Here is a 13151-nt window from a genome sequence, read left to right as displayed (position 1 = left end):
CCAAACATTCAATTGAATGGAATCTTTTTTAAGTTTTTGATTATTTTTTTTATAATTTTTGATTTTTTTGAAATTTTTAAAATTTTTAAAATGTTTTTAAAATTTTTAAAATGTTTGAAATTTTAAAAAATTTTGAAATTTTTGGTTTTTTTTTTTGAAATTTTTAAAATTTTTGAAACTTGAAATTTTTGAAATTTTTGAAAATTTTGAATTTTTTGAAAATTTTGAAATTTTTGAAATTTTTGAAATTTTGAAATTTTGAAATTTTGAAATTTTGAAATTTTGAAATTTTGAAATTTTGAAATTTTGAAATTTTGAAATTTTGAAATTTTGAAATTTTGAAATTTTGAAATTTTGAAATTTTGAAATTTTGAAATTTTGAAATTTTGAAATTTTGAAATTTTGAAATTTTGAAATTTTGAAATTTTGAAATTTTGAAATTTTGAAATTTTGAAATTTTGAAATTTTTAAATTTTTAAATTTTGAAATTTTGAAATTTTGAAATTTTGAAATTTTGAAATTTTGAAATTTTAAATTTTGAAATTTTGAAATTTTGAAATTTTGAAATTTTGAAATTTTTGAAATTTTTGAAATTTTTGAAATTATTGAAATTATTGAAATTTTTGAAATTTTTGAAATTTTTGAAATTTTTGAAATTTTTGAAATTTTTGAAATTTTTGAAATTTTTAAAATTTTTGAAATTTTTAAAATTTTTGAAAAAATTTTTAAAATTTCAAACATTTTAAAAATTTTAAAAATTTCAAGGATTTCAAAAATATTAAACATTTCAAAAATTTCAAAAGCTCCGTTTTCAAGATACCAAACATTCAATTGAATGGAATCTTTTTTAAGTTTTTGATTATTTTTTTATAATTTTTGATTTTTTTGAAATTTTTGAAATTTTTAAAATTTTTAAAATGTTTTTAAAATTTTTAAAATGTTTGAAATTTTAAAAAAATAAATTTTGAAATTTTTAAAATTTTTGAAACTTGAAATTTTTGAAATTTTTGAAATTTTTGAAATTTTTGAAAATTTTGAAATTTTTGAAAATTTTGAAATTTTTGAAATTTTTGAAATTTTTGAAATTTTGAAATTTTTGAAATTTTTGAAATTTTTGAAATTTTGAAATTTTAAAATTTTGAAATTTTGAAATTTTGAAATTTTGAAATTTTGAAATTTTGAAATTTTGAAATTTTGAAATTTTAAAATTTTGAAATTTTGAAATTTTGAAATTTTGAAATTTTGAAATTTTAAAATTTTGAAAAAATTTTAAAATTTCAAACATTTTAAAAATTTTAAAAATTTCAAGGATTTCAAAAATATTAAACATTTCAAAAATTTCAAAAGCTCCGTTTTCAAGATACCAAACATTCAATTGAATGGAATCTTTTTTAAGTTTTTGATTATTTTTTTATAATTTTTGATTTTTTTGAAATTTTTGAAATTTTTAAAATTTTTAAAATGTTTTTAAAATTTTTAAAATGTTTGAAATTTTAAAAAATTAAATTTTGAAATTTTTGGTTTTTTTTTGAAATTTTTAAAATTTTTGAAACTTGAAATTTTTGAAATTTTTGAAATTTTTGAAATTTTTGAAAATTTTGAAATTTTTGAAATTTTTGAAAATTTTGAAATTTTGAAATTTTTGAAATTTTTGAAATTTTTGAAATTTTGAAATTTTGAAATTTTGAAATTTTGAAATTTTGAAATTTTGAAATTTTGAAATTTTAAAATTTTGAAATTTTGAATTTTTGATTTTTGATTTTTGAATTTTTGAAATTTTTGAAATTTTTAAATTTTGAAATTTTGAAATTTTGAAATTTTGAAATTTTGAAATTTTGAAATTTTGAAATTTTGAAATTTTGAAATTTTGAAATTTTGAAATTTTGAAATTTTGAAATTTTGAAATTTTGAAATTTTGAAATTTTGAAATTTTGAAATTTTGAAATTTTGAAATTTTGAAATTTTGAAATTTTGAAATTTTGAAATTTTGAAATTTTGAAACTTTTGAAAATTTTGAAATTTTGAAATTTTGAAAATTTTGAAATTTTAAAATTTTGAAATTTTGAAATTTTGAAATTTTGAAATTATTGAAATTATTGAAATTTTGAAATTTTGAAATTTTGAAATTATTGAAAATTTTGAAATTATTGAAATTTTGAAATTTTGAAATTTTGACATTTTGAAATTTTGAAATTTTGAAATTTTGAAATTTTGAAATTTTGAAATTTTGAAATTTTGAAATTTTGAAATTTTGAAATTTTGAAATTTTGAAATTTTGAAATTTTGAAATTTTGAAATTTTGAAATTTTGAAATTTTGAAATTTTGAAATTTTGAAATTTTGAAATTTTGAAATTTTGAAATTTTGAAATTTTGAAATTTTGAAATTTTGAAATTTTGAAATTCTTAAAATTTTGAAATTTTGAAATTTTGAAATTTTGAAATTTTGAAATTTTGAAATTTTGAAATTTTGAAATTTTGAAATTTTGAAATTTTGAAATTTTGAAATTTTGAAATTTTGAAATTTTGAAATTTTGAAATTTTGAAATTTTTGAAATTTTTGAAATTTTTGAAATTTTGAAATTTTTGAAATTTTTAAAAATTTTGAAATTTTTGAAATTTTTGAAATTTTTGAAATTTTTAAAAATTTTGAAATTTTTGAAATTTTTGAAATTATTAAAATTTTTGAAATTTTTGAAATTTTTGAAATTTTTGAAAGTATTGAAATTTTTGAAATTTTTGAAATTTTTGAAATTCGTCCAACATGATTTGCTCTTCCGACGCCATATCTATTTTCACACTGCTGACATTTGTAAATAGTGAATGGCCAAACTATAAAATCCATAGGAAAATCTTATGAACTTTGTTGAAAGTTCTTATAAAAAAAACAACAACATGGCATTGGTCGAACCGCATTGGAAAATCTTATGTAAAGCATGCGCTGATTCAATCTGATCTCATAAGCTTTGATAAAGCTTTCATAAGCCTAATTATAAATTTCGTGAGTGCCTCAATGGACACAGCTGGGACCTCGTTCATAAGACGTAACTTATGGTATTATTAGGAGCTTTTCTCTCAGTGTGGTGTTGACGGCCAGCCTTTGTTCTTTTTTGCCTTCGTCTCTCGCTCGGTTTTCTTCAGCCTTCGAGTGGAATGCAAAGTGAAAATTGAAACGTCAAACGACTTGGCGCGTTTGTTTTTTTTATGGCGCTTGCTAATTTATTACATTTTTCGGGATTATTCTTCAAGTGAGTGCCTTACTAATGATCAAAAGAACATGTTGCCGGTAGTTGGAAGCAATTTCATATCTTAAGCGCCGTAAAAAAGTAAGCGAAAGTGAAAAGTTAATTTTGGCGATATTCATTAAGCGTTTGAGGGATTCTCTTGTGTGTCACTGTGTGTGCCAACAAAATGATGAGAAGTGGTCTCGCAAAATACAAATTATGATCAAAAGTGCATTAAATGTGATCTTTTTGGCCAGTAAGTGGCATACATTTGCGTGCTTACTCGAGGCGGTGCTGTTGCTGGTAAGTTTATAGCCAAAATAGTATTTTTGGAGCTTTAATCTAGCATCAAACTCTCCATATGACGAAGATAGGTGTTTGATTGGAAAGGGTAGATTTCCCCTACTATACCTGCACCTTTTTTAACTAAAACCTAATTTTATAATTTTTTAAAGGAAAGGTAGGGGAAATATACCATTTCTCAGCCTATTTCTATTAGCGGCCTATCAGCACTTTGATCATGAATTACAGCTTTCATAAAGTTACTGTTTTTGACTGTTCCAAAGTTACAAATAGCTCAAATAAAAGCGAACAAGCAACTCTCCATTGTTGATGTACATTTAATGTCGATTTAATAGCGGAAAACTGCGAACGTGATGAGAATTGGTCGAACGGCTTAGAGTGATCAAATGGGTATATTTCCTCTATTACCAGCGACGGAAGAATCATCATCAAAAGAAAATCTTTTGGCGCTCATCAAGAGAAAAAAATATCACGCACGAAAGATCAGTGAAAAGGATCTAAAAAAATCATCATCATCGGAACATCTATTTCACTGCTACATTTGCAGGTGAACGTCACACGTCGAAAAATTACCTGTCACTTTGCGTATCCAATTTCCTATCCAATCGTGAAAGAAACTTCGTTCCTTAGCCCCTCAAATATAAAACAACAATAAAATTTAAGTTTTGTAAGTACAACCCAAAAAGCACTCTATTTTCAATTATCCAAGATATCTGATAACAAATGTGCGGTCCAATTGATCAACATATACGAAACGGCTTACTTTTTCTTCGCCAAAAATAACAGAATCGAAAAGTAATAATTTTCGATATAAGGGCTGAAAAGTTCTACTTTTCACTACTAGCACTGAAATGTGTGCTATAGTGAATTGACTAAAAACATAGACGTTTGACTTAAAATCCTATTCAAAGGGTGTTTTCGGAATTGCAAGTAATGTTGTTTGCAACTCGTTGCATAACTTAATTTTTTCAGCACTCGTTCTTTTTTTCAGCTCCGTCAACCCTTATTATTTGTTTTTGCAACTTGTATGCTACACTACTATTTCACGGAATCACAACATTCAAAAAAGGGTTTAAAGGTGATATTGTTTTTACACCTATTCAAATTTCCATTCATGTGTTAAATAAAAATATTGTTTTGCTTGTGATAAGAATATTCTGTTGAATTGTTCATTAAATGATTTTTTTCATTAAATTTTGTCAATTAACTTTGAAGGTTCGAATTAAATACACCCTATTTTGCTTAGCTCAACAGATCTGCATCGGTAGAAAAATTGAGGTGAAAAATTCTCCAGCAATGTCCCCCCGTTTTTAATAAACGACTACCTATACATACAAGTACAGACGACAGGCAGTAGTGTGAGCAGGATAAACTCCCTAAATGTCACTATTATGCCTCAGGTAAAAATGCAACGCATTTTAACTTAAATCAGGTTCACCAGATAGTCAACCACTGGGCTCGAAACGTGAATAAAATACAAAAAAATGAAGCATACCTGTAACTTTAAAGTACTTTGCTGCTGGCCATGTCTGCCTTATGTTGTGGTCGTCGCCTGACGAACAAGCATTCGGAAGAGGTGAATATTGGATAGAAACTGCGTTGGAGTCGGAGTTAGATATTTTTGTGTGTTACATGTGGTAGTATTTCTTTGTTTAGTAGTCGGAAATGTTCGTAATTTCGACGGTTCTCACGCTGAGCACTCGGGTAGCAATCAAGTATTAATTAAAAGTAAGAAAAAATAAGTTTGGATATTTCCCTTTTTTACATGGAGTAAGTGATGTGAATAGGTACCCAAAAGTTTTCTTACGAAGTGGTAGCAGCTGTGCCTCACTATATCAAAGGTGCGCGAAGAAAAGAGAAAGGAACAAAAATGTCGACCAGCGAGATTGAAGATTTTGTCAATGGAGCGTTAATTTCATGGGTAAGTTGAAAATACAGTTCAGTCGGTACTAATTTCAACATTTTCACGCGATTATTTGCCAAATGTTGTTCAATAAACTATGATTTTAATTTATTTTCATGTATATTCACTATGGCACTGCAACATGTTGGCTGATAGTCGTGCAAATTGTTATTATTGAATGTTATTTATATGATTTTTTATTATTTTAGATTGAATCATGTCTGCCAAGAAATGAAATTATCGCGGGGTACGTGTCGCTTCTTGATGGGACAATTCTCCATAGCGTTTATTTACAAATTGATCCCGAGCCACAGTTTCATCCAGTAAAGTTGAAAAATTTAGAAGGTTTATCGCTGGCCCAAGCCCGATCGAGAAACTTTGACGCGATTGTCAAAAATCTGAGAAACTTGTACGATGAAGAGTTGGGACAAACAATACTATCACTTCCGGACTGCTCGATATTGGGCCAATCGCCCGAGTCTAGAGCAGGATTAGACCAAATGAAACTGCTTATAACATTGCTTCTTGGTGCGGCAGTGCAGTGCCCGAATAAGGAAATCTTCATAGCTCGAATCAAAGAACTTGACGTGAATACTCAAATTGCGATTGTGGAAGTTATCAAGCAGGTTACAGATAGCCAAACTCTCGTCCTTACACAAGAAGCGATTGAGCAGCTTTCGACGGAAACAATGTGCAAACATATTGTAAGACTTGCAAAGGAGCGTGACCAGTACCATAACAAATGGATGGCTTCAATGGTGGCTGATGTGGACACATTGAATAGTTCTAGTTCGAAAATAAGTTTACACAACTTGCCTTCAACCGCAACTAGTTCCGCAAACACTCCATCCACATCCTCTGAAAACAATCATATGGCCGTAGAACTTGCAGATTATAAATCAAAACTGCGAAAATTGCGCCAAGAATTGGAAGAGAAGTCGGAAATGTTGATGGAAGTTAAGGAAGAACTTGACCACAAATGCACTCAATATGAAAAGCTTCGAGGAGAAAGCCAAGATTGGTACGCGGAGGCTCGAAAATCAGCAGCCTATAGGGATGAAGTGGATGTGCTACGCGAACGGGGTGAACGTGCCGATCGTCTGGAGATAGAAGTGCAAAAGTTGAGGGAAAAACTTTCCGATGCTGAATTCTACCGGACTAGGGTAGAAGAGCTACGGGAAGATACCAGGATGCTAATGGAAACTAAGTAGAACACGTTGAAGAGTGTATTCGTTTCTTTTATCTAATCATACATCATATTTACAGAGAAATGCTTGAGGAGCAGTTACTGCGATCACGTAAACGAAGTGATCAGGTTATGGTCCTGGAAGCAGATATACTAAAATTTAAGCAAATGATTAACGACATGTCTCTTGAGAGAGATGTCGATAAAAGCAAATTGCAAGAGCTCCTCGAAGAAAATGTTCAACTACAATTGGCTACTAAAAACTTAATGGCTGGACCGGACTCTACAGTTAATCAGAATCAATCCGACACGGAAGAAGATATTCCTTCCAATGACAACAGTTTATCGGAACAGCTCACGACAAACGCACAGGTAATGTTAAAACCATCGCATTATAATTTATTTCGTCAGTTCAAACCAAATTATTTTTAGTCCCGCGCGCTTAAATTGGAGCTGGAAAATCGTCGTCTTCTCGCAGCTTTAGACAGCCTGAAGGAGTCATCTTTTCACGAGTCATCGAACAAAATTTTGGAGCTGGAAAAGGATAAAAAGAAGCTCTCACTTCGGTTAGAGCAGCTGCAGGAAAACTGCAATCGTCTGGTGCTACAAAATGGAGAGCTTGAAAATGTTTTCAAAAATGCGCTTGAAGAGAACAAAAAGTTGCAAGATGGTTTGGATGTAAAACAGCAAATCATCGATAAGCAAAGTCACGATCGAGAACTCGACAGGATAAAACAAATTGACGTGGAAAAACAGATCGAAACGCTGACTAAGGAAAAGCAACGTGTACAAAATTTATGCGAAAGTATCCAACGGAGGACGGTAGACTTGGAACGTTCCATTGAGAGCAAAACAAAGGAAGTTCAACAACTGAACGAACGATGTTCAGAGTTGGAAACCGTTAAAAAAGAGTTGTACGAAATGGAAGCAAGGGTCAATTCTCTAGAAAAGGAAAACTCTGGTCAAAGCAAAGATCTGAACAAGTATAAGGAAGATTTGGAAAGCAAAAATGTGGAACTGGACAGTGCAGTTGTGCAATTGCAACAAAAAGAAAAGGAAGTTTCACAACTCCTAAAGCAGGTCGAAAGCAGTGCAGCGATGGAGAGAAAAATACAAGACTACGAAAAGGAGAACCAAGATTTGCTTTCTCAACAAAAAATACAAAATGAAACCATTTCTACACTGAAGAAAGATCTGTACGATGGCACTTTGGCTACGAAGAAATTCAAGCAAAATTTGGAACGCCTGGGGTTGAACGAGAATGACATAGAAAAAACCGACATGAACGTGGAAGTTTTCGTAGAGAAGCTATGCAAAAACCCAGAGTCGTTTAAAACCGTTCGTGAGATTGTGTTGAACACTGGTAAAGACATGACCAAATCAGCGAATATTTGCGTTCTTTGTCACAAGAAAGAAATTTACACCGTTGAAAAGAACATTGAATTTACAAACTTTGAAGAATCCGCGGTTAAAAATGAACTTGAGACGAAATATGATCAGCTCAAGGTAGAAAACTGCTCTCTGCAAGCAACTAACGAATCACTTCAGGGTGAGAATGCAAGACAGAAGGTAGAGATTGCCACTCTTGGATCGCAAATAACATCCTTGAATACGCAACATGTAGCACTGCAGTTGGCCAATTCTCAGTTGGCAGCTGAAAAAGACATGCTGGTGAAACAGTTGGAGGCAAAAAAACAGGCCTACGAAATTCTCCAGCACGATCAAGTGACGCTGCAGTGCTTACACGAGCAGCTTAGCAGTGAATATGATTCGCTAAACAGTGAAAAAGAAATTTTGAAAAATACGATCAGAGACCTCAAGAGCGACAATCGTGACTTGAAAGAACATGCAATGGTTTTGGATAAACAACTGGAAGACTACAAAATCGAACTTGCATCTATGAAAGATGGAATTACCAATCTTGCCAATTTGAGAGCGGAACACTCAAAGCTTAAAGACGACTTTAGAAGTTTGTTCACTACCAGTGAACGTTTGAAACAGGAGTATAAAAATAGACAAGAACAGTACCGGGCATGTCGGGGAGAAAACAGTCGACTCAAGTTGCAGAATACGGAACTCAGTGGAGAGCTCAGCAATAAACTGGAGCAAATTACTAATCTGGAAATTGAGTACACGAAAATGCATCAAAGATGCGAGGTTAGTACATTTCTAACTTTTATTTATCTGTATTGATGGAAATGATTTAAAATTCGCTTCACAGATGCTCTTTCAAATGAACTCGAGCCTGGACATCGATAGAAGGACCCTGATGGACCACGTGTCCCAGATATTGGCACAGTATCACGAGCTGCTGGCTCACTCCCTGGAGGACAAGCAACATTACCACGATGAGGAGAAAAATTTCACCGATCGCGTGAACAATTTGCACCGTCAAAAGGAGAAGCTCGAGGAAAAAATCATGGAACACTACCGAAAATTGGACAGCTGCTCTCCAAAGAAGTAAGTGACTTATAGTGTTTTGCTTTTGTATATCTTGATAATTTATTCTCATTTATTTAAAGGAAACCATTTGCTCTTAACTTTGTCAAGAAGGTGCGCAAAGCTGGTTCAGATCTAATCAACCGGGTGCCCAACAGAGTAAGTATTCAATGTAGAAAAGACCGTCAGCGAACGCACACGAAGCTGAGACGAATAAATGCTGAGCTCGACACTCAAGCAGCCGCGCGATACGAAGGCGCATGCTCTTTTTCTCCCTTTTGTCTCTCTTTCTTGCTTGTGCGGTGTTGCGTGGTGACAGCAATCATTTGACGACGAGCTCTGAAATTCATAATTTTCACAAGCTCACACACTTAAACACGTATTCGCTATCATTTTTTTTTATTCCAGAATCGCCGATCGTGGGTTGATGAATCTCGCCTTACACAGTCTCAGTTTACACTCGGATCAGAATCGGGAGGGAATGAGTCAGACAACAGTATAGAAGAACCAAACTCGGTGGCCTCGGATACCAACTTGTTGCAGCGAAATTCAGTTTTGCGACAGAGTTTACAACGAAAACCAAATAACGAAGCACTCAACACCAGTCTGTTGCGTGGCGGTATTCGAAGCAGTTTGCAAACATCGCGAAGAGATGAAACAACGCAAGCTCATCGGAATAGTTTCCCAGGGTAAGGGCATAGAGATATTCTAAGAAAAGTTGTGGATGTAATTTTAAAAATAAATGTTTTTTCAGCAGATTTGAGACCGGGACAGATTCTCTTAACCTTGGAACGGCTGGTACTCGGAGAACGGTATATTTGATGGATGAAAAGTCTTCCAATCCCAACAATTCGGGATCAAGCACGCCGACCGGTGTTGGTGGAATGCCCAGTTCGTCACCACCAGCTTCACTGACGACACCTCCGTTGAACTCTAGTTCATCACAACCCAGCGCAGGCTCCGGTGTTCAGGGCACTGCAAGTCCTTCGAATACTACCGCAAGCAGTACTTCCGCTGGAAACAATGCCAGCAATAATGAGACATTTCTTTTACTAAACCGTGTTTCTTCTACAACAACCACTCTCAAGACAACCGAGACCAGTTCGACGCCCCAGACTATGGTTGTGAACACCAACCCCAATGGCAGTCCGTCTACAACAGGGACAACGGTCGTTTTGGTGCCCGAAGATGGTAACAAGAAAGATACTCTTAACAAGAAAGCCAAAAATGAGGCTAAAAACCGCGAAAGCGCAATTTGGTACGAATACGGATGTGTTTGAGCCAGTCACGGCGTCTGAGCTTGGGATAATCAGGGTAAAATATCAGATAATCGGCTCAACATTCAAGTGCATTTAGCAAGAACTGCATAGTTCGTGACAGAAATTCAACAGTTATTGTTCGCATTTTTATTTAACAGATATTTTTGAATTGGTGCGAACTATTTAGAGAGCGTTCCTTTTTGACTCTTGCTTTGAACCAGAAACATATTTAAAAAGTTAAACCAAGTTTTGAATTTATCTATAAAAAGCACCTCCCTGACCATATTTATAAAAAGTAAAACACCTCCAATCAAAAATCTCTACAACTACCAGTTTAACCAAAACAAAACAAAAAACATGTAGACTAAAATTAAAGCAAACAAAACTCCCAGTTCTGCCGATAACCGTATAAATTATTAAATTTGGTGAAAAATGGAGTGAAATCTATGTTCTCTAAGATTTTGAAATTCTTCGGTTGAAAACATCTAAAAGAAATACAAGATCCTTCAATTACAACGAATTAATGCATCGAATGTAGATTATTGACAGTTGGAAATTTTCAACGAACTTTGAATTATATGCACATATTTTCATATTTTCTATACAGAACAAAATCAGCAGAATTCTGATGAAAAACTACTGGGATTATCACTATCTTTCAACCAGGCTTCTACAAAGTGTACCAGCTCCACTATTTGGTTTTATAAAACACGACTGAAATCTTTGCATTTTGAAAAACCCTAATTCTTCAGACGCCTTCCGAATAAATTGCGACATAAAAATTCATCTTCATCCACTTATCTAAACATCCGTAGAATCTTTGCATAAATATTTAATCTTTATGTTGTAAAATATATTTAGTATTTGAAAGTATTCACTAAACCTCCATTATTTTGTTTCCTTTTTGAAAGCTTGTATGTAATCAGAAAATAGTGCATTATTGTGATAAAAAAATAATAAATAAGTTTTCAGCGCCTTTACATAACATAACCCATGACACCACCCACATGCTGGTAGTATTATGAAGACTTATTTAATAAAGAATGGAATCATAATGTTTTATTTTTCAGACAGTGAACATAAAAGAAATCAGGTATTTGCCATGGACACATTGCCATTGGTGGCAACGGTTGCCTAGAGTTTATCCTAAACCTTAAAACTTTCCAAAAACTGTACAACTCCAAGTGAAACTTACTTGGGAGTTACCGTGGAGATTTTCCCTTATCCCCTAAAATAAGTGAAGCATCAACGCTTTCCGTCTTCCAAATCCCTTTCCTTGTCCTTGGTGCGCGGTGGCAATGGATGGCTCTCATGGTGGTGAGGAACCAGTTCAGATGGAATTGGTTCTATTCCATCATTTGGCGAAATCCATCCTGCAATCCCCAAAAATCACCACCTCCATCCGAACGACAATGAATCTTAGAAAAATATAGTGAAACCCACATTGAATGATTTTTTTGTGATCAGAAAATAATCCCACAATCTTTCCATCTCAAAGTTCCTAGTTTAGCAATGAAAAAAAATCCTTGCGAAATTTATCATGGAAGCAAAATTCCGTAACAACTTTTTGATAGGGCGTAACCTTGCCTTTTTGTCTAAGGTTACGTCCATTGGATCGTCCCGCCCGTGTGGATCAATCGGACCGCGCACTGGACTCACAATCTAGAGGTCGCTGGTTTGAATCCCCCACCCAATTCTTTGTGTAAATATGGGTATTCGGCGCCGTCGCCCCGTGCCATACTTTCATACACTTAAGAGCCCAGGGCGGCGAAGACCTTGTAGATAAAAAGGAAGACATTAGTGGTAGGTACCAGCAATGGTGGCCGACAGCTATAAAGTTAACTTCGTTTTTTACGTCCATTAGAAAATTCTAACGGATTTGTCCCATGTTGGAAATCAGACAACTGAGAAAAACGCGATTGAAGTGTTTCAAAGATTTTTGTGTGTGTTTCTCCGAATAATCGTCCCAGCTGTCCTTTTTCGTCCCAGTTAGCAGAGTATCCGCTTTGTTTACAATCTTCTCGCTTGTAGAAATATTTTTTTCGTAAGAGAAAATCCATGCTGGCATATGTGATCCATGCCATGGCCTCCTATATTTACGAATTGCACACTCACACACACACCTTGACGCGTTTTCCGTTCTGGACTGTCCTCTCTGTAAAACTCGCTGGTAGAGAAAACAAAAATAAGATTTCAACCATAGTATGTAACTTCTTGTTGCAAGTGACGTCCGTCTGAAACGTCAGTTTCAGTGAATGTAAATAAAAACTGTGATTAGGAGACTTGAGTTGATTTCGTTTAACATAGAAAACATTAATTTCAGTCAGCAATATGAGCAGCAGCTACTATTTCGCTGTTGTTGGTCACAATGATAATCCCATTTTCGAAATGGAATTCGTAAACGCAAACAAAGAGGCTAAGGTTTTTAATTCGTTGTTCGTATTTGAGATATTATGTGTAAATTAAAATTTTTGCTTCCAGAAAGAAGATCATCGTCATTTGAATCAATTCATCGCCCACGCAGCACTTGATCTAATCGACGAGCACAAATGGAAAACAAACAACACATATTTGAAGTCGATCGACAAGTTCAACCAATGGTTCGTGTCCGGCTTTGTGACTGCTTCTCACCTGCGGTTTGTCATGGTTCACGACAATCGCAATGACGAGGGTATCAAAAACTTTTTCAACGAGATGTACGAAACGTACATAAAGCATCTTATGAACCCGTTCTACATGCCGAACACACCGATCAAATCCTTATCATTCGAGAAAAAGGCTCAATTTTACGGACGAAAGTTCTTGGGGTCGTAAAATTAAATTGAACCCTTACTCCTGA

At 33.3% G+C, this 13151-nt stretch overlaps 2 protein-coding genes across 4 annotated transcripts; both read left to right on the top strand.

Moving 5' to 3' along the window:
* Window positions 1–4941: 4941 nt before the first annotated feature.
* On the top strand, window positions 4942–11367 carry LOC6052560 (girdin). 3 transcript variants are annotated; one of them, XM_038262468.1, is made up of 9 exons: window positions 4942–5229; window positions 5301–5446; window positions 5638–6635; window positions 6695–6986; window positions 7047–8771; window positions 8836–9074; window positions 9137–9212; window positions 9462–9742; window positions 9808–11367. In XM_038262468.1, the coding sequence occupies exons 2-9, from the start codon at window positions 5396–5398 to the stop codon at window positions 10331–10333; spliced, it is 4188 nt and encodes a 1395-aa protein (XP_038118396.1). In that variant the 5' UTR covers window positions 4942–5229; window positions 5301–5395; the 3' UTR covers window positions 10334–11367. The 3 variants fall into 3 exon arrangements, with proteins under 3 accessions (XP_038118396.1, XP_038118395.1, XP_038118397.1); XM_038262467.1 differs by having other exon boundaries at window positions 4942–5446; XM_038262469.1 differs by having other exon boundaries at window positions 4944–5446; window positions 9811–11367.
* Window positions 11368–12552: 1185 nt separating this feature from the next.
* Window positions 12553–13151, top strand: LOC6052559 (probable trafficking protein particle complex subunit 2). The gene is made up of 2 exons (XM_001868772.2): window positions 12553–12733; window positions 12794–13151. Exons 1-2 carry the CDS (start codon window positions 12644–12646, stop codon window positions 13124–13126), a joined length of 423 nt encoding a protein of 140 aa, XP_001868807.1. The 5' UTR covers window positions 12553–12643; the 3' UTR covers window positions 13127–13151.

The sequence above is a fragment of the Culex quinquefasciatus genome, chromosome 3 (assembly GCF_015732765.1).
Source record: "Culex quinquefasciatus strain JHB chromosome 3, VPISU_Cqui_1.0_pri_paternal, whole genome shotgun sequence".
Lineage (NCBI taxonomy): Eukaryota > Metazoa > Arthropoda > Insecta > Diptera > Culicidae > Culex > Culex quinquefasciatus.
Note: the sequence above shows the minus strand (reverse complement) of the source record. Positions and strands in the feature narration are given on the sequence as shown.